The sequence below is a fragment of the Arachis hypogaea genome, chromosome 16 (assembly GCF_003086295.3).
Source record: "Arachis hypogaea cultivar Tifrunner chromosome 16, arahy.Tifrunner.gnm2.J5K5, whole genome shotgun sequence".
Taxonomy (NCBI): Eukaryota; Viridiplantae; Streptophyta; class Magnoliopsida; order Fabales; family Fabaceae; genus Arachis; species Arachis hypogaea.
Window position 1 is genome coordinate 136,715,239 of NC_092051.1, and position 26,140 is coordinate 136,741,378.

At 34.1% G+C, this 26,140-nt stretch overlaps 2 protein-coding genes across 4 annotated transcripts; both read right to left on the reverse strand.

Annotated features, from left to right (window-relative positions):
* Positions 1-13,887: 13,887 nt before the first annotated feature.
* On the reverse strand, positions 13,888-16,222 carry LOC112755189 (uncharacterized). 2 transcript variants are annotated; one of them, XM_025803127.3, is made up of 2 exons: positions 15,906-16,222; positions 13,888-15,257 (listed from the first exon to the last, which is right to left on the reverse strand). In XM_025803127.3, the coding sequence occupies exons 1-2, from the start codon at positions 15,960-15,962 to the stop codon at positions 14,160-14,162; spliced, it is 1,155 nt and encodes a 384-aa protein (XP_025658912.1). In that variant the 5' UTR covers positions 15,963-16,222; the 3' UTR covers positions 13,888-14,159. The 2 variants fall into 2 exon arrangements, with proteins under 2 accessions (XP_025658912.1, XP_072077380.1); XM_072221279.1 differs by having other exon boundaries at positions 13,888-15,260.
* Positions 16,223-16,946: 724 nt separating this feature from the next.
* Positions 16,947-21,014, reverse strand: LOC112755190 (protein kinase PVPK-1). 2 transcript variants are annotated; one of them, XM_025803129.3, is made up of 4 exons: positions 20,527-20,947; positions 20,234-20,323; positions 19,036-19,964; positions 16,947-17,994 (listed from the first exon to the last, which is right to left on the reverse strand). In XM_025803129.3, the coding sequence occupies exons 3-4, from the start codon at positions 19,944-19,946 to the stop codon at positions 17,154-17,156; spliced, it is 1,752 nt and encodes a 583-aa protein (XP_025658914.1). In that variant the 5' UTR covers positions 19,947-19,964; positions 20,234-20,323; positions 20,527-20,947; the 3' UTR covers positions 16,947-17,153. The 2 variants fall into 2 exon arrangements, with proteins under 2 accessions (XP_025658914.1, XP_025658913.1); XM_025803128.3 differs by lacking the exon at positions 20,234-20,323 and having other exon boundaries at positions 20,527-21,014.
* Positions 21,015-26,140: the final 5,126 nt, after the last annotated feature.

Genomic DNA, 26,140 nt, shown 5'->3' on the forward strand with positions numbered 1-26,140 from the left:
TATACATTGCTGTGGTTGAATAACACTGGTGAGATAAAGGTTGACAGGCAGGTGATATTGTGTGATGTCGTGTCAATGCAAGCTTTTCATTTATTATTAGGGAGTGATGACAAGTCATCTTATGCTAGCTTTTCAAGCATTTTTCACTTGTTTCATTAGGTTTTATGCACTTTCTTGCATTATAAGTAAGTGATTTGGAGTGGATTTGCTTGGTTATGTCAATTCAATCAACCATCAATTATTTACCACAAAATCATGAGGTTTAAGCTAGAATTAGTTGGTTTTTGAATGATTTAGAAATCTTGTGAATTTGGTGATGCTTTGATTAGTTGTTTTGAATAGAGTGATTACTGATGTGGTAGAGTTACATCATTATGTGGAGATAGAAGATTTAGTCAGTATGGCAATGAAAGTGGAGAGGCAACAACAAAGAAGAGTACCAAAGGAATTGTCTCATGCTAATTTAAGGTAGGTTCACACAGATTCTCGTAGTGATGACACAACAAAGACCAAGGGTACTAAATCCAAGAGGAAATTATTTAGTGCTACAAAGAAGAAAGGTAATTCTAACTCTTCTTCTTCTGCTACCTCTAGGAATAGAGATATTAAATGCTTCAAGTGTCATGATTTGGGTCATTATGCTAGTGATTGCTCGAATATGAGGATGGTGGTTATTAGAAAAAGTGATATTGTGTTTGATTCTGATCAAGGTGATCACTCTGATAATGATATTATTCCACATTCAAAGGGATTGTTCTGATAGTGATATTGAGTATGCAGTCCACGGTGAATCTCTTGTTGTTAGGCGTGCTTTGAATTTGCAGGTGAAAGAAGATAGCCTAGAGTAATGCCAAAACCTTTTTCACACTAGATATTTAGTAGGTGGAAAGGTGTGCAGTTCGATTATTGATAGAGAGAGTTGGACTAATGTAGCTAGTACGCTTATTATGGTGGAGAAATTGGGTTTGACATGTGTTCAACATCCTAAACCATATACATTGCTGTGGTTGAATAACACTGGTGAGATAAAGGTTGACAGGCAGGTGATATTATGTGATGTTGTGTCAATGCAAGCTTGTCATTTATTATTAGGGAGTGATGACAAGTCATATTATGCTAGCTTTTCAAGTATTTTTCACTTGTTTCATTAGGTTTTATGCACTTTCTTACATTATAAGTAAGTGATTTGGAGTGGATTTGCATGGTTATGTCAATTCAATCAACCATCAATTATTTGCCACAAAATCATTAGGTTTAAGCTAGAATTAGTTGGTTTTTGAATGATTTAGAAATCTTGTGAATTTGGTGATGCTTTGATTGGTTATTTTGATTATTTGTAGGTGAAGAAATGATGAAAAAAAGGAAAAAGGAATCTTAGAGCACGCTTTGGACCTTAGACCACGCTTTGAATAGCGTGATCCAAGACATTAAAGCGTGGCGCTCAATCAAGGAACAAGGCCAAGCATAGCGCTCACTAATTGAGCAGAGCGTTCAAAGAATGAACGCTAGTATGGAGAGGCCAAGCAAGAAAGCAAGGGCGCTACGTTGGAACTTCAAACTGAGCGCTCAAGGGATACCAAATTAACAAGGCACCAGCACTCAAAACCAAGAGCGCTACGTTAACTCATTTACCTTTTTCGGATTTGGCACATAGAAAAGCAAGGAGCAACACTCAAAAATGAAGCAGCCAGGAATCGAAACCATGCACACAAGGCATAGAATGAGCGCTACATTACAAGGGAATTGTCCCAAAATGAAAGAGCCAGGGCTCAAAAGTGGGAGCCTCAATCCAAAGCATGTAGCGCTACGTTCTCTACTCTAACTGAGCGCTATGCTTCACAAGGAAATTGCTAGCAAATGAAGCCAGCAAGATTTGAAGAGGGAACCTCACTCCAAGGCAAGGGGCGCTGCGTTGCCTTACCTAACTGAGCACCATGAGTGCTGAGGAAATTGGCGCAAGGGAAGCATGACAAGGAGCATGTGTAGCGCTTAGTTCACTAACCTAACTGAGCGCTCCACTGGAGCTAGCACCCGGGTCCAATTTCAATGAAAATTCTATTTTGGATCTACTTCTTCACCAATTTGAAAAGCCCACTCCAAATCCTAAAAACCAAAATTAGAAAGTGTATAAATAGGAGTTCATTTGATTTGTAGAGGGGGCTTTTTACCTTTTTGCTGACTTTTACATTTTACCTTTTAGCTCAATTTTAGTTTTGATTTTAGCTTTCATTTTGAATTTGGGAATTGGGATTGAGATCTGAGTTTTCTTTCTGATTGTTCTTGCTTTGGAACTTCTACTTTCTGTTTTGAATTTTGGATTGAGATTGAAGAAATTCTGTTTCAATTCTTGATCTGAGATTCATCCTTGTTCTTCTTCTGCATAATTCTGAGAATTAAGAAATTGGATCTAATTTCATTTGCTGCTTTCATTTTCTTTTCTTCTGCAACTTCTGCTATCTGTTCTTAGAATTTGAATTGAGATTGAAGAGCTCCATTGATTCTAACTCTGAGAATCATCCTTCACCTCTCTTCTCAATTATTCTGAGGATTGGATCTGAGTTTAGCTTTCTGTTTTCATTTTCTTCGTCTGCAATTACCTTTCTGCTTGATCAAGAGAGCAATTAAGATCTAGATCTGCTTTCTAATCTCATTTCTCTTCTTGAATCTTCAATTTATCTTTAAGAATTTCATAATTGAATCAAGTTTTCTTGCTGTTTGTTTCTTCAAGCTATTTTCATTTCTGTTTTACTACTGGACTGAATCCTTTCATCTGATAGTTTTCTGGTTTGCTTTGATTTACATTTTCTTGTTAAATTCTGAATCCCAGCAACCAAATCTATTTTACTCTTCAAGCAATTTACATTTCTCAGCAATTTGGATTAAGTCATTTAGTTTTCTTGCACTTTAAGCTTCAGCCCTTTACATTTCTTGCAATCTAAGTTTCAGTCATTTACATTACTTGCACTTTAAGTTTTAGCTCAATTTACATTTTCTGCACTTTAGATTCTGTCAATTTCCCCTCTCCCTTTTATTTTCATGCAATTTAGCTTCTGTTGATTATAATTCACTCAAATCATCAACTGTTTGCTTAACTAAATTCATCACCTAACTAAAATTGCTCAATCCATCAATCCCTGTGGAATCGACCTCACTCATGTGAGTAATTACTACTTGATGCGACCCGGTACACTTGCCGGTGAGTTCTGGTGTGGAATCTGATTTTCACCCATCAAGTTTTTGGCGCCGTTGCCGGGGATTGATCTAGATTGACAATGATTGAGTAAGGTGGTGGTCTAGATTAAGCAATTTTTCTTTGTTTTTCTTTGTTTTTGATAAGCACACTTAACTGTTTGAGACTTTGTCTCTACTAATCCTAACTACACTCAAGCTACAGAGTGCTCTGTTTGTGTTTCTGAATTTATGCCAGGAGGAAGAAGCAATGACTTCACACCCTTCGATCTTAAGATACTTTGAAGGTTGAGAAGAGAAGCAAGAGATGGAAGAGAATCCCTCTAATTCACTAGAGGATGTGGCCAACAATAACCCACCCCAGAAAATCAGTAAGCTGGAAGCAGAAGTGCAATCATTCACACAAAAGAAGGGAGTGATGAAACTTGAAGGAGTAAATGCAATCATGACCCAAAACAAGCAGATGCACCAACAACTTCAGCAACAAATGGAGCTGATGGTCAGGAAAATCAATGGGCTGCAAATTGCTGTAGTAAATGCACAAGGCCAATCTTAAACCTCACATAGGTGGAATCAATCTGAAAAAGGTTTTGGGGCATTCAACTATGAGCAATGAAGCCCTGAGCAAGTGCAATCTCTAAATAACACCTCAAGTTCGTTCCAACACAATTCTCATGGTGATGCGCACAACCCATCCTGGAGGACTCATTCTAACTTGAGGTGGGATGAGCACCAAAATCAAGGACCAAGGAACTTCAATTATAACAGCCTCAGCATCACAAACAAGCATAACCATACCCCTACTAACAAAAGCCATCACACACTACCACAACACACATACTTCCAACCCCATCACACTTCACAATTCTCCCAAAACAACTTCCATCAACCATCTCATTTCACACAACCACGACCAACTCCATGCTCTCAAAGAATCTCTAATCTAGAGATAATAATGGAGAAACTCATGAACAATCAAGCCCTGGCAGTCAAAAACCAAGAAGTAGTACTCAAAAACTTTGAAAGACAAATGGGGCAAATGGCTAAACACATTTCAGAACTGAGTGAGAAGAGAGCAAATACCTTCTCCAGAGCCACTGAAGACAACCCAAAAGACAACGAAAAAGCTACAAAGTGGGAGAAGTGGAAGGCAATCATAGAGGAAAGTGAGAAAACTATGGAAAAAGAAGCCATTATCCAGGAAAAACACCACAGAGAAGTTTCACAAGAAGAGATAGAGAAAAAGAAGCTCACAGTGAGAGGAGAAAATCTAAGGCAACATGATTTTCAGCTTCCATGATCAAAGAATGAAGGATGTCAAGCTAGTGACATTAAAAGAGCACTTGTTGGGAGGCAACCCAACCAGAGGTAGTTTTCTTTTTCCAACTATTTCAATAAATAGGTTGAGTAGTCTTATCTGTATTGTAAGGAGCTAAGTTTGGTGTTGCACACCAAAACAAATTAAGGGAGAATGAAGGATGCTAAGTTTGGTGTTCCACCAAAAATCTTAAACTAAAACACATTTTAACCCTCTGCATAAATGATTACTAGCTCCAAACAATCAAGAAACTTACTTAACCATTGTCTATTTTCTAGTTTTTAGTTTTATGACCTTCAACAAAGGCACAAGGTTTCATATGTGGTTGACTGGTTGTATAAGAAACATTGGCAAGAAACTAAGTTTGGTGTTCACACACCAAAAATAAGTTCAAAAGCCTTCAAGCAAATCTTGCATACTAACCAGTTGCCTAAGGGCTTGAGAAACAAGCAACTTTTAAGGATTATGCAGGAAAACATTCAATCTGTGAAAGGGTTCTGCATCATCATCCAAAGGAGGAACAACAGAGAGAAATAATGATGACAGAAAGAAAAGTTGAGAGACATTCCCAACAGGTTGTATTGACACTTAATCCTTGTTGCTTTGAAGTATTTTAACTTGGGGATTCCTATATGTCTTGCTGAAGTGTTCAATTAGGTGTAAGTGAAAATGTTTGCCAAAAATGCTAGCCTGCATTGTGCTTGTTATCAATCATTTGCTTAAATTTTGTTTTGTTTCCCTTCTACATGAATAAAAGAAAAATGTTTGAAACAAGAAAGTGATTGTCCAATGTTATAGAAATTAGAATGGAATTCAGTGGTGGTACTTGTTTAATTTAATGATTAGCTCAATAATAAAAGTTGCATAATAAAATGTTCCTTGAAGTATGAATTAGGTTGCTGCTATAAAGCCTTTTATTAATGAATATCCCTTAAGAAGGAAGCAAAACAAGAAAGAAAAAGAAAAAGAAAAGCCAAGAATTGGCAAAGGAATAAACAATAACGCTAGACACCAATAGCTTGGACCCTAGGACATATGCCTGTGGTGCTTTTGTACTAGGATATGCTTGGACAATTAGGTTCTGAGGATTATTTTAAAACTTGGCCACTTTGATTAACTAATCTGGGATTGCCAACCAAAAGTCCATTATCAAGAGCAACCTAGTTACAAAACATTTAGTAATCCAAAGAGATTCTGGGCATCAATGTTCCTAGGAAAAAATTGTGAGCCAAGCGTCTGTGGTGAAGAAGTGTTGAGCAAAAACTAAGCCAAAAGGCTGCTGCAACACTTGCCACCAAGCTTTCATTAATAAATAAGCTTTCTAAGCAAAAGAAAGAAAGAAAAAGCTAATAGGGATCAGTCAAAAAGTAAGGCAGCATAGCAGCAACTCTAGTGAACCTTTAAGGAAACATTTCATATCAGATAGCTAAGAATAATTGAGCTACATTTGTCTGCATAAAACCCCATGAACCAAGTTCAATTATCTTCTAAATAAGGACATATATGCTTCTCTGTTTGATTTCATTTCTTCTTATGTTGAGTGCTTGCTTGGGGACAAGCAATATTTAAGTTTGGTGTTGTGATGACAAGTCATCTTATGCTAGCTTTTCAAGCATTTTTCACTTGTTTCATTAGGTTTTATGCACTTTCTTGCATTATAAGTAAGTGATTTTGAGTGGATTTGCATGGTTATGTCAATTCAATCAACCATCAATTATTTGCCACAAAATCATGAGGTTTAAGCTAGAATTAGTTGGTTTTTGAATGATTTAGAAATCTTGTGAATTTGGTGATGCTTTGATTGGTTGTTTTGATTACTTGTAGGTGAAGAAATGATGAAAAAAAGGAAAAAGGAATCTTAGAGCACGCTTTGGACCTTAGGCCACGCTTTTAAAAGCGTGACCCAAGACATTAAAGCGTAGCGCTCAATCAAGGAACAAGGCCAAGCATAGCGCTCACTAATTGAGTGGAGCGTTCAAAGAATGAACGCTAGTATGGAGAGGCCAAGCAAGAAAGCAAGGGCGCTAGGTTGGAACTTCAAACTAAGCGCTCAAGGGATACCAAATTAACAAGGCACCAGCACTCAAAATCAAGAGCGCTACGTTAACTCATTTACCTTTTTCGGGCTTGGCACAAAGAAAAGCAAGGAGCAACACTCAAAAATGAAGCAGCTAGGAATCGAAACCATGCACACAAGGCATAGAATGAGCGCTACATTACAAGGGAATTGTCCCAAAATGAAAGAGCCAGGGCTCAAAAGTGGGAGCCTCAATCCAAAGCATGTAGCACTACATTCTCTACTCCAACTGAGCGCTATGCTTCACAAGGAAATTGCTAGCAAATGAAGTCAGCAAGATTCGAAGAGGGAGCCTCACTCCAAGGCAAGGAACGTTGCGTTGCCTTACCTAACTGAGCACCATGAGTGCTGAGGAAATTGGCGCAAGGAAGCATGACAAGGAGCATGTGTAGCGCTCAGTTCACTAACCTAACTGAGCGCTCCACTGGAGCTAGCACCCGGGTCCAATTTTAATGAAAATTCTATCTTGGATCCACTTCTTCACCAATTTGAAAAGCCCACTCCAAATCCTAAAAACCAAAATTAGAAAGTGTATAAATAGGAGTTCATTTGATTTGTAGAGGGGGCTTTTTACCTTTTTGCTGACTTTTAAATTTTACCTTTTAGCTCAATTTTAGTTTTGATTTTAGCTTTCATTTTGAATTTGGGAATTGGGATTGAGATATGAGTTTTCTTTCTTATTGTTCTTGCTTCGGAACTTCTACTTTCTGTTTTGAATTTTGGATTGAGATTGAAGAAATTCTGTTTCAATTCTTGATCTGAGATTCATCCTTATTCTTCTTTTGCATAATTCCGAGAATTAAGAAATTGGATCTAATTTCATTTGCTGCTTTCATTTTCTTTTCTTCTGCAACTTCTACTATCTGTTCTTAGAATTTGAATTGAGATTGAAGAGCTCCATTGATTCTAACTCTGAGAATCATCCTTCACCTCTCTTCTTAATTGTTCTGAGGATTGGATCTGAGTTTAGCTTTCTGTTTTTATTTTCTTCTTCTGCAATTACCTTTCTGTTTGATTAAGAGAGCAATTGAGATCTAGATCTGCTTTCTAATCTCATTTCTCTTCTTGAATCTTCAATTTATCTTTAAGAATTCATAATTGAATCAAGTTTTCTTGCTGTTTGTTTCTTCAAGCAATTTTCATTCCTGTTTTACTACTGGACTGAATCCTTTCATCTGATAGTTTTCTGATTTGCTTTGATTTACATTTTCTTGTTAAATTCTGAATCCTAGCACCCAAATCCCTTTTACACTTCAAGCAATTTACATTTCTCAGCAATTTGGATTCAGTCATTTAGTTTTCTTACACTTTAAGCTTCAGCCCTTTACATTTCTTGCAATCTAAGTTTCAGTCATTTACATTACTTGCACTTTAAGTTTCAGCTTAATTTACATTTTCTGCACTTTAGATTCTGTCAATTTCCCTTCTCCTTTTTATTTTCATGTAAGTTAGCTTCTGTTGATTACAATTCACTCAAATCATCAACTGTTTGCTTAACTAAATTCATCACCTAACTAAAATTGCTCAATCCATCAATCCCTGTGGGATCGACCTCACTCATGTGAGTAATTACTACTTGATTACACTTGTCGGTGAGTTCTGGTGTGGAATCTGATTTTCACCCATCAGGAAGGCCTTGGTAGTTCGGCTGTCGAGCATTCCATGTTGGTTACATGAATCAGTTCTTTTTTTATTTTAGTGGTCGTAAGATCACTCTTTCTCCATTATCACCTAAAGAGGTTTATCTTGATCAATTAAAACTTCAATACGATACCAAAAACAACATGGGATGTGAGGTAAAAGAAAAATATGAGAGAAAAGAGACTATGAAAAAAAAGAATTTAGCAAAAAACCTAAAGGTGAGTGAAAAGAAAGAAAAGAATACATGTCATAAGAATAGTGTGAATACAAAAAAAGAGTAATTACCTAAATTAGTCCCCAAGGATTTTAAAAATGGACATTTTAGTTCTCAAGAAAAATTAATACATAGATCAATCCCCAAAGTTTTACTCCGGCAGACAAATCAGTCCCCAGTTCATTTTCCGGCAAAGTAATTACCCAGATCAGTCCCTAAGGATTTTAAAAACGAACACTTTAGTCCCAAAAAATTAATATACAGATTAATTTCCAACGTTTTTTTTCATAAGACATAACAGTCCTCTATCCAAAAAAATAAATTAATAATAATAATAATAATAATTTTATCTTATTTTTTTGGATAGAGGACTCTTATGTCTGATGGAAAAAAAGTTGGGAATTGATCTGTATATTAATTTTCTTTAAGGACTAAAATGTTCGTTTTTAAAATTCTTGGGAACTGATTTGGATAATTACTCTGCCGGAAAATGAACTGAGGACCGATTTGTCTGTCGGAGTAAAATCTTGGAGATTGATTTGTGTATTAATTTTTCTTGGTTACTAAAATGTCCACTTTTAAAATTCTTGGGGACTGATTTGGGTAATTACTCCAAAAAAAATGAGAGAGTTGATAGAAAATTGTGTTTCTTTGTAAAAGAAATATATTTAAAGAGTACTTTAGTAGGCAAGAGAGCTATGATTATGGTTCGATTTCGAGACATTTTGTTATTTAAACTGAACTTAATCCAAAGTTGCCAAATTATTTTGTCTCTTTGTTGTAGGAATTTGCAGATGTCTTTTCTACTGACGTGTCAAGTGATTTGCCTCCATTATGAGGAATTGAGCACCAAATTGATTTTCTTCCTGGAACTAACAATTTTAATATACCAGCCTATAGGAATAACCCTGAGGAGACAAAGGAACTTCAAAGACAAGTGGAGGAATTACTAGCCAAAAGTCACATCATGAAGAGTATGAACCCATGTCCTGTACCAGTTTTGTTAGTTCTAAAGAAGAATGGTACTTGGCGAATGTATGTGGATTGTCGTGCAGTCAATAAGATTACGGTAAAGTATCGATATCCTATCCCTAGGTTAGATGACATGCATGATGAATTACATGATGTATGCATATTCACTAAAATTGATTTGAAAAGTGGATATCATCAAATTAGAATGAAATAAGAGGATGAATGCAACACTGCATTTAAAAGAAAACATGGGTTATATGAGTAGTTAGTAATGCCTTTTGGGTTAACTAATGCAGTTAGTACTTTTATGCATTTCATGAACCATGTTTTGCGAGAATTTTTTGATAAATTTGTTATTGTTTATTTTGATGATATTCTCATTTATAGCACTTGTTTGGATGATTACTTATCACATGTTTCAACTATTTTGGAAGTGCTTCGCAAAGAAAAATTATATACCAATCTTAAAAAGCACACTTTTTGTATTGTATTTCTTGGTTTTGTTATGAGTGCGAGTGAAATTGAGGTTGATGAGAAAAAGGTGAAGGTTATTCGTGAATGGCCAATGCCTAAGAATGCTTCTGAGGTAAGAAGTTTTTATAATTTAGCTGGGTTTTATAGGAGATTTGTGAAAATTTTTTCTACTATTGCTACACCTCTCACAGAAGTTATAAAAAAAGATGTTGGGTTTAAATCGGAAAAGAAATAAGAAATTGCATTTCTTACTTCAAAAAATCTTTGTCTTCTGCTCCTATTCTTGTTTTACCTAACTTTGATAAAATTTTTGAGATTGAATGTGATGCTTCTAGGATTGATATAGGCGCTGTTTTGATGTAGGAAAAGCGAGTTATTGCCTTCTTCAGTGAAAAGTTGAATTTAGCTCAACGTAAATATTCAATTTATGATAAAGAATTATATGCCTTGGTTTAAACTTTGAAGGTTTGGCAACACTATCTATTACCTAAGGAGTTTGTGATCACACGGATCATGAATCTTTGAAGTACCTAAAGGGATAAGGTAGGCTTGATAAAAGATATACTAAAGGGGTAGAATTCATTGAGGCATTTCCATATGTAATTGCATTTAAACATGGTAAAGAAAATATAGTTGCTGATGCTTTATCTAGGAGATATGCTTTGATTACTATACTTACTTCTAAGTTATTAGGATTTGAGATTTTAAAAGAGTTGTATACAACTGATTCTGACTTTACTAATATTTATGCCTCTTGTGAACATGGTATATTTAACAAATTTTATAAACATTAAGGTTTTCTGTTTCATGGTAATAGAATTTGTGTGCCTGCTTGTTCTATTAGAAACTTACTTGTTCTAAAATCACATAATGGGAGTTTGATGAGTTATTTTGGTGTGCATAAGATTTTAGATATGTTATTTGAACATTTTATTGGTCACACATGCGTCGGGATGTTAAAAAATTTTGTGCTAAATATTTGCATGTAAACAGACTAAATCTAAGTCTTTGTCACATAGTTTGTATACTCCCTTACCTGTTTCTGTGCATCTGTGGGTTGATGTTTCTATGAATTTTGTTCTTGATTTGCCTAGAATTAGAAAAAGATAGAGATAGTATTTTTGTTATGGTAGAGAGATTTAGCAAAATGTCTCATTTCATTATATGCCATAAAAGTGATGATGCAACAAACATTGCTGATGTGTTCTTTAGAGAGGTTATGCGCTTGCATGGTGTTCTCCAAACTATTGTTTCTGATCGTGACACAAGTTTTGAGTCATTTTTGGAAAATGTTGTAGGGTAAATTGGGCACAAAATTATTATACTCTACTACTGATCATTCTCAAACTGGTAGTCAGACTGAAGTGGTAAATCAAACACTAGGGACCTTATTGCATGCTGTTGTTGGTAAGAATTTGAAAACGTGAGAAGATTGTTTGCCTTTTATTGAGTTTGCTTATAATAGGACTATTCATTTTTCCACAAATTTTTCTCATTTTGAACTTGTTTATGATTTTAATCCTTTAACTGTTTTGGATTTGTTATATTTGTCTTTGAGTGATCTTGTTAACTTGGATGCAGAAGGTTAAGATGAAAATGTTAAGACAATACACTTGAAAGCACGTGAGTTGATTGAAAAGAAAAATAGGTTGACAGCTCAAAGGATGAATAAAAGTCGAAGACATCTTGTCTTTGAACTTGGTGATTGGGTATGGGTTCATTTGACAAAGGAGAGATTTTCTACTCAAAGAAAATCCAAGTTAGACCTTACGGGTGATGGTCCATTTTAGGTGCTAGAAATGATCAATGACAATACTTACAAGATTGACCTTTTAGGTGAGCGTAATATGTTTGCTAGTTTTAATGTCTCTGACCTATCTCCTTTTTTTTTGAAAACAAAAGAGCTCAACACAGTAGAGTGGAGCAAACAGAAAAAGATATCTAAATCAGACAAGCAACTCTAGAAAGTAACACAAAATAAAGAACTCCCCCTGTCCTCTCCGGCATAGCCATCAACAACATGAAGAGAGTGCACTCATCCACTCGTCGCAGTTAAACATGGACATATTGATAATTTCCTCAACACCTATCTCCTTTTAATTTGGATGCATATTCGAGGACGAATCATTTCAGGAGGGAGGGAATGATACGAGCTCTGTGGGACAAACTAAGAACTATCATATGCCAATTGCTCCAATTACAAGAGCAACAACTAAGAGAATAAATAAGGTTTTACAAATATGACTAAATCATTTGTTCAGAAGATGCATCAAGAATTAGCTAAAACAATAGTTAACGATTATGGAAAACCAAATGTCTTACTATTTACAAGTTGCATTGAAAACTCTCGTTAGTCAAGTTGGATCAAATAGGCATTCTTTATTAGTATTTATTTTAGGACTTATTTTATATTTATTTTATTTTATTTTGTTTTTGTTTATTTTAAGCCTAATTATGATTTGTCCTATTTTATTTTAGTGAACTTATGCATTAGGGTTTTGGAACTAAGATATAAAAACCTCTAAATTTTGTAGCCTTTTTTTTTTCAATTTTGATGAATGAAAATTTCTTAAGTTTCTTTGAGAAACTTGGGTGTGAACAAAAAAGATAAAGTGATTTCCTTAACTGTTGCATCAGAAAATTAAATTGAGATAAGTAGACCATTTCTTTGATTTTTCATTTATCCCAGGTTTCGTTCCGTATCATTCTGATAAGCCCATAAAACTTGACTTAACATCTCATGCTAAGTACGCATTTTCTTACCAATTTACTTTTATTATTAAATTAATCAAAATTTTATTTGCAGTCTCAACTTAACCATTTGTTTGTGCATAATATGGAGTTGAAGTTATCATTGTTATATTTTTTTATGCTGCAAAATTTTTAATGTGTTGGTAAGTAAACATGGTACCTTGATTACTGCTTAAAATTGAGGAATCCCGAAAAGATGGATTATATGTTTCTCAATGAAATCAATAAGTTCATTTTGACCAACTTTGACCAAAAGAACCACTTCTACCCACTTAGTAAAATAATCAATTGATATCAAGAAAAACTTATGATTCTTTGATAATGGAGGATGAATCATACCAATCAAATCTAGAGCACAACCTCTAAATGGTCAAGGTTTAATGATTGAATGTAATTCGAAAGCAAATATTTACTGTAATACACCATGTTTTTGACATTCTTAACATGCTCGATGCAATCTTTAATCATAATCGGTCAAAATATGCACTCGATCATGCCGAAACACCTATTTCATTCTTTCTAGCCTGATGTGTTCTACAAATACTTTTATGAACTTCACCAAGAACAATTACTACTTCGGATATACTTAAACACTCTATCACGCCATAACACCCAGTTCATTCTTTCTCACGCCGTATACTTGCTTTTATGTACAGTATATATCTCCTATTTTTAATTTTCATAAATTTTTAATCATAATTGTAATTTTTTAAATTATTGTAGATTTATTAAGCTAACAAAAATTAAATTTATTAGGTTTAAGTAATTAAAGATAGAAGAATATTAGAAATAGAAATGAGAAAATGGTGAGCAATGTTAAATTATTTTAAAGAGAAATAAAAATTATGAAAATATATAACACCTCACCTCACCATAATGAACATTAATTAAGAAAAAAGTTATGTACATATACATTAAAATTAGGTACTAATATAGATTATTATACATTGAAATGTAAAGTATATATTAAAAATAAATTTAATTACTCATGTATTTACACAAAATATATAGTAGTTAATTTTAGTAACTAATTTTAGTATAAAAATAATATTTTTTAATAAAAAATACTTTAAAAATTTGTAAATGTTAAAATAAAAAATTAGATAAATATTTTGAACTGATGATACTTTCATAAAACAAAAGTAAACAAACAAACGCAAAAGGAGTCATCTACATTCAAGTATTCAACACAAACCATCATGGGCATTAAGCAATAAAACTAAACATGAATTATAAACTAAACCACCAGAGTGATTGTAAAGTATATCTATAAATTGGGATATATGTATATACTATATACATACATTGCCGAAGAGAAAGTATTTGAAGTTAAATATACAGTGGTTTCTGTGGAACTATGTATCTTTTTTCAGGCTTGTTCGATCTGTTCTGATCGAATATCCTCTAAAGAATGACCTATATGAAAAATAACTATACATCATTCGATTAGAGCTTCCTTTTTTTGTGTGTGTTAAAATAAAGACACTATCAATATACAAGGAAATTAAAGTTGTGATATTGAATTAGCCAAATTCTCTTATGCAGTTACCAGGCAACAAGTACTTGTACTTATCTGCATTGTTCAACAAATACGCGGGAAGATGAACGGCCGAGTAGGAATGAGGGATCGGCCCCATCTTCCCGATGATCTCCCTGAATGTGTACTCTTCCGGAAGCATGTCGAACAAGTCAGCGCCTCTGCATATAATATCTTGAATCCTTTCAGGGCTCAAGTAACGAGAAAAGCGCACCCGGTCAGTATGGCTGTAAGCCTTCATCTTGAATATGAATTGGCTGATATGTCGAAAACAGAAGCTGCAATGCCAGCCTGCATCCGACAACAACAACTCACCCTGTCTATAGTGTGCATACCTGGTCTTTCCAGGCACATACCTATGAATGGAAGCTCTCCAACTCTTGTTGTCCACAAAGAACTCATAAGAATAGAGGTAGTTCCTTAACTGAAGATGAAGAACTGAAGGAATATCGTCGCACCACCTCAAGAGATTAATTGTGTGAGCGCTGGGAATCTCATCAACATCTGACATGATTAAGAGATCATCATCTTCAATGCCAGCTATCCTTAGAAGCTGATCGAGCGCAACTCTTTGATACGCCTCTTCCACGAAGGGATTTTCTCTTTTCTTGAATCTTCCTCCAATTACTCCATATGTCAGCCGAGGCTCAACAAACTTGAACTTGCTCCTATTTCGAGCAAAAACCAGAGGCTTCATTAGCCCTGTAAATGTTGAGTTCGATTCAAGGAGTACAAACTGTGTGATATAGGGATACATTTCGTTCCATCGAATGGTAAGCATGTCGATTTCATTGCTAAACAACACTGCGTCGAAAACTCGCCTTGGGGATTCGCGAATCCCCCATCCGTGAAGCTTGCACAGAGACTCCATCGACACATCATCGTTGTAATAGTGAGGGATTTCGTGGAATGGCCTTGGAGGAGAATCCCAGAGCGGTCTGAAAAAGTATGAAATTTTTTGACCGTGCAAGTACACACCTAAGATGCTCAATGGAAGAACCAGAAATAGAAAAATCACAACCTTAAAGTCCAATCCTAGCGACATGCACTTTAACCTTGATATGCTTAATGCACCATGAGATCCCTGCTACATAGAAAACAAAGTTGAGATTCACCTGCAGTTGTATTTAACTATAAGTGAAAATTCGCATGCAGTTATCTTTTATCAGAGATTGATATTCAAAAACTGTTAGATGATAATTCAATCAAATCATTTACATGTAAGTTTTCATCTTTAACTAAATTATTATCTGACGCAAAGACTGCAGGTGAATTTTCACCTCTGATTGCTCCAAAAAGAATGAAATAATTCAAAATGAAAGATATATGCAGAACAACATTCAAAATTATCATCATAAACAAACGCCAAAATGGGCACTCAGGAAACGTGCGTGCACTTTAAACCACAAATACACACAAATAGTTGAACATGTGATACAAATATTCATATTATTTCCCTTGTTCAACCTATTTAGTAATACCAACAAAATCAGCGAATGAAGAATAAAATAAAATAACAAAAAAATGATTGAGAAAAATGAGTGATAAATTCTTTCTTTGATTAAAAGGATGTTTTTAAGGATGTTTTTTTTTTTGGTATTCCTGAAAAAGAAAGACCGAACATAACTCAAGCTATCATTTCGCATTGAGAACATTGAGCAACAAATAAATATAAAAAAAAAGAAGCAAATTTCTGAGTAGAGAAAAGTTTGGTTAATAAAAAAACAAGTACCTGGTCACAAAAACCTATGTCATCAGTTTTCTTCGAATTATAATACCCTTCATCCATGGTTCTGAACAACCCACAAAAAATTCCAAAATTTCTTTTTTGTGGGTTATCAACTCTATTTTTCCTTTCAGTTAGAAGATATGAATATTCTCATGAATCTCATGCCCGAAATGGCAGAAAAAAAAATCGGCAAGGAGGGATAAACCCAGAAATTATATGATATTTGAGGCTTGTTTCGCTTGTAACGTCAATAATAGCGGTTTAGTTTGGTTTTTGCTTCTAAATATTGAAGGATGAATCAGGAAAGGGATTTTTCATTCGAAGTTAACGGTTTTGTGTGTGTATATATATAGTGGTAACCACCAAGGTTAATAAGTAATTATAAATTACCTAAAATAAAAGAAGTTAACAACAAATTATTCTCATTTTGCTTTTCTTACATTTTATTTTATCTGTTCTTATCCAAAATGGGTAGTTAAAAACTAAAGTTGTACTATTTTTAGCCCAATTAAATTTGTCAAGTAGATTTATTCATCAGAGTTAAAATGATAGAGAAAGAGTTACATATTGTCTTCTTTTCTTTCTATTACAAAGTAACAAAAATAGATTTATTAGTATTATTAGTATAAAAGTATCTGAATTTTGAACTGTACATAATTTTTAGTTTAATGACATAGAAAAATGATACAAAATTTTAATTAAAAATAAAAAAATTAGTTAAATAATATATAAATGATTTTGAATTGTAAAAAAAATTGAATCAATGCACAAAGAGTAAGACGGTTGTGTGTAATAACTAATAACACTATTCGTGGTGCAAAAAGACATGGGTCAAAAGCAAATTTTTTATTTTTTATTTTTTTTTATGTTTTTTTAATCAAAACCAAAATTATATGAAATTGGAAACTTGCGTGCCTGTTGTCATCATATGAAGTTGATATTTGAAAATCGTTAGATTATTTAACAACTCTAACTAAAGTTTTATCTAACAGTTCTCAACTATCAATTTTACATGAAAACAACTAACTGCATGTGAGTGTTTACTTTATGCGAGAGAATAGAAACTTTGATCCTTAGCTGAATGCGTTTTGGAGTTTCTTACAGCAGTTTATCATGGACAAATTACAAGCTTTGATCATCGCGGGGAAAGAGTTGCATCCTTTTATACAAATTGAAAGGAACCAAGGAGACATAACAACACGAAGTAAAAGATAGAAACTATCCCAAAGAAGGAAAAAACAGACATTAGGATCAAAAGAAATCAATATCTAAATAGTTACCAGAAGGCTTGACACCAGGCGGCTTTTCCGCTGCGAGGGCCTTCATGGCCTGCCTTGGCACCTCTGGAGGACTCGCACAGCGGATCAGCGCCCAGTTAACATTATGAAAGAACGGATGCTGTTTTATTTCTGTCGCTCCGCGTCGATAGGCCAGCCGATTCTGCGGCTCTTTCACGAGTAAACCCCGGATTAAGTCCCTGGCTGCAAAGCTTACTGTAGGGGTTTCTGGGAACCTTAAGGGCTGGCCAACAACATTAAACAGAGTTGCTCTGTTTGCTGAGCCTTTGAATGGTGTTCTACCAAACAAAAGCTCATACAAGAATATCCCAAACGTCCACCAGTCTACAGCACTACCATGTCCTTCACCTTTGATTATTTCGGGTGCCAAGTACTCGTGTGTTCCTACAAATGACATTGATCTCGCATTCGTGGGCTCGGCGATGAGCTCAGGGAGAGGGGTCACCTGATTATGCACATCATTCTTTTGTTTTGACTTCTTTTCTTTCTTCTTCGACTTCCCTTTAAGAAAGCGCGGCGTAAAACATGAAGGCTGGATGCAGTCCGGCTGCATCACGCAAGTCGGCTCAATGCAGGCCGGCTGAACACAATATCCTGAGGTTTTCATTTCCAAGAAAGAGTTTGTGGACTTTACAACAGTAGGACTGACTGCACACCTTAGAGACAGATCGAAGTCCGACAGCATTATATGACCGTCTTCCCTCACCAACACGTTTTCCGGTTTAAGGTCTCTGTAGATGATTCCAAGCATGTGCAAGTACTCCAAAGCAAGGAGAACTTCTGCCACATAAAACCTGCACAGTGCAGATTAATAGAAAGAGTATAATTAGTATGAAATGTTTGATACTTTGTATGAAAATGCATCAATTTGCAACATGATGAATAGGACTTCGGACTTTGAACCGACTTCCACCAGCTCACCAAGCATGCGAAGAACATCAGATTGTTCTTAGCCTTTCAAAAAGAATTGTAAATCAAAAGGAAAGACAGCATTCACAAGAATTGAAGTGAAGGCTAACAAAATAAATGGTGGCTTGTAATGCAAGACGAATAAACACTAACGTATCTTGTACAATTATAGAGAAGGATGAAGAAATAACTAAAACTATGATGGTAGTACATGCAAGCAAGCCTAAGGTTTGGTTTTGAAAAACTTTTACTTTTCGAAAGTAGATTATCAAAGGGGGCTTTTGAAAGATAACTTTCTAAAAGTCCATATATATTTGGTAAATCAAATTAAAGATGACTTTTAATAAGCACAAACAAGAACAATTGTGTTTGATGAAATAACACTTAAAATTTAAAAAACTACAATAGACACACATATAAGAGTAAATTTGGATATTTATTAATATATGAGGTTATGTTAGATTTTTTAATTTTGATAAGCACAAGCCAACTTTAAAAAACTCTTCTTTAAATGCTTTCAAAAGCATCCATGTCTTTTCAAAGCTGAAAGCACAAGTATATGGTCGTTTTATTTATCAAACACAAAATGAAGAGCTTGCACCTCTTCAAAAAAAAAAAAAAAAATTTACCAAACCAAGCCCATTTCTAGCCAGTTTGGGAGACATCCTTAAACAGAGTCGAAAAAACATGAGAATTTCCATATACATGAAAACAAATATCTTGGATACTTGAAAATCTTATAGGCCATGTTTTGTTTAAAGTGTGAAATGATCATTTGTATTAGTCACTGATGGCCTCTCATCATCTTATGATCATTATTCTAGTTTCCATCCTAGTTCCAAAGAACATTTGCATTGAAAAATCAAAGGAATATACTAAAGACTAATTGCAGGGTGGAATGCAGAAAAGAATAAGGAATTGCCAACCTGGCAGCATGCTCGGAAAAATACTTCCCAGGTTGTCTTTGTCTGAGTGCATGCAGATCCCCGCCGGGGCAAAACTCCATTACCAAGCAAGAGAATGTCTCTGTCTCAAAGTGAGTATACAAAGTTGGTAAAAAAGGATGATCAAGAGACTGCAATATCTCTCTCTCCGTTTGAGCCCTCTGGAGCTTATTGCGATTCGCCAGCTCCGTTTTGTTCATTACTTTCATAGCAAAACAAGCCCTTGTGCCACCTAACTCAGCTAGATATACACTTCCTATGTCTCCACACCCCAATTTCTTCAACAACCTGAAATGCCTCATTTCCAAAGCTCCATCCCGAGCTCGGACAGCTTGAATTGCTTCCCATCTTATATCATTTGCCTTATGGGGTTTATACAAAGCACTACTGAAGCTACTGGTGCTGCTCTCATCACTAACATCACTTCCTGTACTCCCTCTACAGATGCTGCTCTTCCTGCTCTCATTGAATTCGGCCGAATTCACAGCTTCTCCGCTTTCAACAGACTTATCAACACTTACACATTCACTGGCTCCAGCAATTGTAGAGCTTTGTTTGGCTTCTGAATAGAAACTCTTCTGAGGGCTCGGACAACAAGTAATCTCCGATTGATCAGCAACTCCATTCAATGCACCAGATTTGTGTTTCCCAGATTCCATTTGGCTGCTCAAATCATAATTCTTGGCATCTTCAAACTTTGGTTTGATGCACAATTTCTTTTCCATTGTGACAATGTTCTTCGCTAAGCAACTCTCAACTGTGTCATTGAGGCCGAAAGTATGAGGAGCAGTTGAATTCGGAGTCCCAGATGTCGAAGGAGGATCATGATCTACCCCAGAAACTAAATTCTGAACCTCTGGCAAAGACTCAATTTCATCAACAGCGGACTCCATCAACAAATTCTTAAATTGCTGTAAAATCAAATGCAACCCAGTAAATTAACAAAACTACCAGTTACGAAATTCTCTAAATAGCAACAATTTGCGATGTTTGTTGAAATAAAAAGCATTGAAATGAAGCAAAATGAAATCCAAATGCCGAAAATTGGGGGAAAAGTTCAGAATTCAGACAACTGCAAAACCTATAACCCAAAAGAAAACATCGGGAAAAAAAAAATACATAAGAAAACCTATAAAAGGCTTCGAGAAAAACAAGGTTTTCAGACTTGGACAAGTTTTACCAAGAAAACCCGGTTTCTTCTCTGGTCAACATGAACAAAACAGAACCATAACTTGACAAGTCCAACGCCTTCTCCTGATGCCAATAGAAACTAAAACAAATAAAACCGAAGTTAAAGCGTGTTAAAATATCCAGAAACTAGCTTCAGCTTTTTTCTTTGATTCCACTGCAGGAACAGCTATTATAAGCCACCCCAAAAAGAAAGGAAGCAAAAGGGTACACACCAAGACATACAGATAGGAGAGAGAGAAAGAGAGACCACAAAAAAAAAAAAGGTAAAGAAAGAACACGAACCTTATCATCAAAGGAGAGACACTGCAATGTTATGCCAGAAGAAGAAACCTTGCTCCATGGCTATAGAACAAGTTGTCAAGAAAGTGAAACAACTTCAGTTTGGTGTGTGTCTTTGCTCTTCTAGTCCGTAGAACATGAACCTCAGATCCGATCCAAAAGAAGAAGGAAGGGACACTTAACAAATAAAAACTGTAACAATAATAACAATAACAACAGAGACTGTTGATGTGCTCTTTTATAATTTTTGGCCTTTTAATTAAGTGGTGAGTTGCAGGGTGCTTTTTATTATTATTTTTTGGCTTTGTGAATTGAGAATTGCAGAAAACGAAGACAACCTCGCAAGCAAAGCTACGCGGGGAAAAAATAAAAGTAAAAAATAAAAAAGTGCTGTTCCTTATATAAATGGTTATGTTCCCTCCAGACGAAACCCAACCTCGTCAGTTTCTTCTTCTTGTTTTTGCCTTTTTCCATGTTTATCTATCTTTTGCAAAAGAAACTAATCAAATTATGTTTAAAAAAATGTTTTCAGACTTACTTTTCAAATAATAGAGTTTATAGGTTTAAATTAAATCATTTCTATGAAGTTAAAATTTAGAAAAAGTGATTTTTTTTAAAAGTTTATTTAAAAAATTAATTTACTCGTTATAAAAAAAATTAATATTCAAATTAGTAGTATAAAATATATATTAAATATAAATTAAATAATGTATATATTTAAACAAAAATATAAATGGACTTATTTTTATATACACAAAATATTTTTGTTATAAAATATGTAATTTTTGACTTCTTAGACTATATCTCACTCACTCTTAATATCCATAAAGTTTGAGACTCCTATTATTCGATTCTTAAGTTTTATAAGTGATTTTTATCACAATTTAAAAGATAAACATATAGTTACTCATAGAACTTTATGTGCAATCATACACTCGCTTAAGAGAGATTAAGATTTATCTTTCACATATTATCTTGTAAAAGAAAGAGTTTTGTAGCTCTTTTAAGTGTTTTCAAGTTGTGATTTCTTCAAAGTTTTTTTAGAGCTAATGTTTTTAAGATTGAAGTTTGTTACACAATTGTTTTAAGCGATTTTTCAAGCACCCACTAAAGCTTGATATATAGTAGAAAGTACTTCCTGACATCTTGGTGGGAAGAACTCGACATAGATAAAGATTTATAGTTTCAAAGTAGTATGAAAAAATACAATTCTTTATTAGTGTTTGCGGTTCGCTTGCGAGCCTTTCGTAAGTATTAGTACAAGTACATTTAAGTTATCTCTATTTCAAATAGTGCGAGAAATATTAGTACGTGGTTTAAATGTTTAGTATTCGCTTACAAGCATATGAAAAGTTGAGATACGTTTCTTTTGGGCAAAAATTTATCATTAATTTTATTATTCAATTCACTTACTTTTGAGTATATTTTTTCTTATTGAGTAACAACAGGACCATTGATAGTTGGACTTTAAAGTCATTGTTTAAGCCATCTTCACCGTGGTTGAAGCAAACTCGTATAGTAGAAAATTTTGATGGTGGGGATAAAATATATATAGCATAATAATTTTTATAATAAAAATAGAGTAAAGTATTATTTATGTCCCAAATATTTAGGGTAAATTTCAAATTTATCCTTAATATTTTAAATGTCCTATCTGTATTTTAAACGCTTCTAAATCGAATCAATGTTGTTTTATTGTCTAAATGACTAACATTTCGTTAACGACATTGCATACGTGAAGGTTAGTATACACGGTGGCAGGACATTTGTTTGTTACCATTATTGAATTAAAAAGAAAAAAAATATTTTTAATATATATTTGTGTATAAATTATCTATTATAAATTTGTGTATATATATATATATATATATATATATATATATATATATATATATATATAACTTATTTTTAATATATATTTTATATTTTAAAATTTATTTTGTACAAATAATTATTTTTTATGTATACGTAACATAATTGTTTGTATAATTATATTTTGTTATTATAAATATGATTAGTCTTCAAAATATTCAATTACAAATTAAAAAATTAAAATAATAATTTAAATAATAACATATAATTTAAATTTTTTTTATATTTTATATTTAAAAAGATTGAATAATTTTTCATTAACAATATAATCAAATGTCTCTTTTTTGTATATATGTTGTTAAACAATTATTTAAAAATATTTAAACCCCACCTTTTATACAATTAGCTCTGATCTTAATGATATTCATAGTTGAAAAAGTTCATTCAATTAGTGTAATTGTTATGAAAAAAATTAAAACTAATTTCAAAAGAAAAAAATACTAATAGATAGATAATATTCTTTCAAATCGATTTTTAAGAAAGAACACCAATCTCATTTAAATTTGAGAATTTATCATTATAATGCACATCTAATATAAAGTTTTTAAATTGACTATCAAGTGTCAAAAATTGAATAAAAAATTATTGTAGGATCAAATATAATAATATAATGAGAGCAAATAAATATTATTATCATGTACTATTCAAAAAAATTTCAAATTGTTGCCCCACTACAATATAAGTAGATCCGTTTGGTATTAGAGTTCTGTAAAAATTAATACAAAGCATCCAACAAAAAAGTTTGGCCTGCAAAGCAAAGAGCTATTGCTAAGACAAACAAAAATTCGGATCATACAATGAATTTCCAAAATGGTTGTAATGTAATGGAGACTCATGGATCAAACCAATGTTATGTTTTATCTGAGTGTTGTGGATATTTTTTACTATGTGAAGACTTTTAAACACTGTAAACCACTTATCTCCATCAACAGAATCTACTTGTATGACAAATATGAAAGGACTTTATTGATGGTTATTACTAGGATGACAATTTTAACATATTGTCAGTTGTATTTGTAGTTGACAAAGAAGAGACGAAGGAAGCCTAGTCGTTTCATGACTTAGCTCATCCAACAGGACATGCCTTAATCGAGCATGTTAGTGATTTATGAAAAAAGTACAAGTCAACTGATTTTGCATGGAGCGTTGATAGAAGTTGTTGAGTCTACAGCGAAATTTGGACTTCTAATAGATACAAAGTAATATGAAATTGAACACTATCCACAATAATGCACTAACTATAACAAAGCCAATACGAGAAAATAGGATGTGAATTAATTTTCTTTCTTATTTTTGATGATATTTCAACTACATTGTTACAGAAATATATATAGTATCATCTATGCTATAATTTTAATGAATGAGAATAAAATCCTCTTATTTTAATGAATGAGAATAAAATCCTCCTATGAAAACTCTCTACAAGTTCTTTTCTATTAAAACTCCTTGCAAACCTTATTTTACTCCCTAAGTTTGCTCTTAACTTTTCTTTTATTCTCATAATTCTCCACCTCATTTACAATTTGAAATCTATTTTGGACGATCAAAGTGTGGTATTCATATCTGGTTGCATCATTTTTACAATGACTGCCTACGTACCCTTGTTCAGAATAAAACCAATCGTAGTTCCTCTATTTCTCCATGTAATGCCTAACATGAAGCAATATTGAGCAATTCCAAACAGTGTTGGAATTTGTTTCCTGATACTACTTTAGTCAACATATCAGCAGGATTTTCATCTGTGTATTCTTTTATAAGAGAAATGTTACCTTTCTCTATAACATCGCGCACGAAGTAATATCTTACATCAATATGCTTGGTACGAGCATGATGAACCTGATTTTTAGCCAAATAAATTGCACTTTAACTATCACAACTCAGATTCATGCAATCTTGCTTCAACCCCAAATCATCTAGAAGACCCCTTAGCCACAATGCTTCTTTCACCTCTTTTGCTATTGCCATGTACTCAGCTTCTGTAGTAGATAGTGCCACTGTAGATTGTAACATCGATCGCCAACTAACTGGAGCACCTTGTATTTTATATACATAACCAGTCGTAGAACGTCTTCTATCTAGATCACCAGCATAATCAGAATCAACAAAGCCACTAATTTGACATGATTTTCCACTAAAGCATAAACCTGTGTCAATGGTACCCTTCAAGTATCTTAATATCCACTTGACTGCTTCCCAGTGTGCCTTACCCGGGTTTGCCATGAACCTGCTAACAACACTGACTGCTTGTTAAATATCTGGGCATGTACATACCAAAGCATACATTAGGCTACCGACTGCACTAGCATAAGGTACATTTTCCATGTAAGCCTTATCCTCTGCTGTTGTGGGAGATTGTTTACCAGAGAGCCTAAAATGTGGAGCCAACGGCGTTACCACCAATTTAGCATTTTTCATTTCAAACCTTTCAATGACGCGCTCAATGTATCATCTTTGGCTCAAGAACAATTTTTGGCTTGATCTCTCTCTTTTAATTTTCATGCCTAATATTTTTCGTGCAGCACCCAAGTCTTTTGTTTCAAATTCTTTACCAAGTTGAACCTTTAACATATCTATCTCTACCTTGCTCTTAGAGGCAATAAGCATGTCATCCACATACAATAAAAGATAGATATAATCACCTCCAAGAAGCTTACGAATGTATACACAACAATCATAATTATTTCTGGAAAAATCTTGTTTTAACATAAAGGAGTCAAATCGCTTGTACCATTGCCGAGGAGATTGTTTCAATCCATATAGCGATTTCCTCAAGTGACATACCTGACTTTCTTTACCCTCAACCTTGAAACCCTCAGGTTGATACATGTAGATTTCTTCCTCTAAGTCATCGTGCAAGAATACAGTCTTCACGTCTAGTTGTTCCAACTCAAGATCACCATGAGCGACAAGACTTAAAAGCACCCACATGGAAGTGTGTTTCACCACAAGAGAAAATATCTCATTATAATCAACACCTTCTTTCTGTGCAAATCCCTTTGCTACTAACCTAGCTTTGAATCTTGTACTATCTGACTTAGTAGGATCTTCTTTTCTTTTATACACCCACTTACAACAAATTGCAGTCTTTTTCACGGGCAATGGGACCACATCCCATGTCTTGTTCTTATGAAGAGATTGCATCTCTTCCTCTATAGCGACAAACCAACTCTCTCTATCTTTGTCTTTGATAGCATGTTTGAAGGTGACCGGCTCATCATCCTCAACTGAGAGTGCATAATCTACCAAGTTTACCTGCCCATAATGTCTCAAATGCTTGTCTGACCCGAACTTCTGAACAAATTTATAATTCCTCTTTGGCCTAGTAGATGCCAAAGAATCCTGCTGCTGCTGTTGTAATGCATGTGCATTTTTTCACTGAATTTCCTTATGATCAAGTTCATCCTCTGCGTCATCTCAAGTAGCATTAGGATGCTCCATGAACATTACTAGAGCCTATTTGTTGGTATTTAGACTCTATCTCCACCACTTGAGTATTTGAAATTTTTCCAACATCACCATCATCTGGCACCATATCTTTAGACAAAGCTACCATAGATCGTTCATCAAAGGTAACATCTCTGCTAATTACAAACTTAGAATCATTTACACTCCAAAGGTGATAGCCTTGAACCCCTCTTGGATACCCCAAAAAAATTGCCTTCTTAGCTCTATCATCAAGCTTATTATCTTTGACATGATAATAGGCTGTGCATCCAAAGACTCTGAGTTTCTCGTAATATGTATG

Excerpts from the sequence above, each read along its gene's own strand:
- LOC112755189 (XM_072221279.1), bottom strand. The coding sequence starts at position 15,962 with ATGGATGAAGGGTATTATAATTCGAAGAAAACTGATGACATAGGTTTT. Across the intron at positions 15,261-15,905 it reads ACATAGGTTTTTGTGACCAG|CAGGGATCTCATGGTGCATT; the intron begins GTACTTGTTTTT and ends TTTTCTATGTAG.
- LOC112755190 (XM_025803128.3), bottom strand. The coding sequence starts at position 19,946 with ATGGAGTCCGCTGTTGATGAAATTGAGTCTTTGCCAGAGGTTCAGAAT. Across the intron at positions 17,995-19,035 it reads TTTTCCGAGCATGCTGCCAG|GTTTTATGTGGCAGAAGTTC; the intron begins GTTGGCAATTCC and ends TGCACTGTGCAG.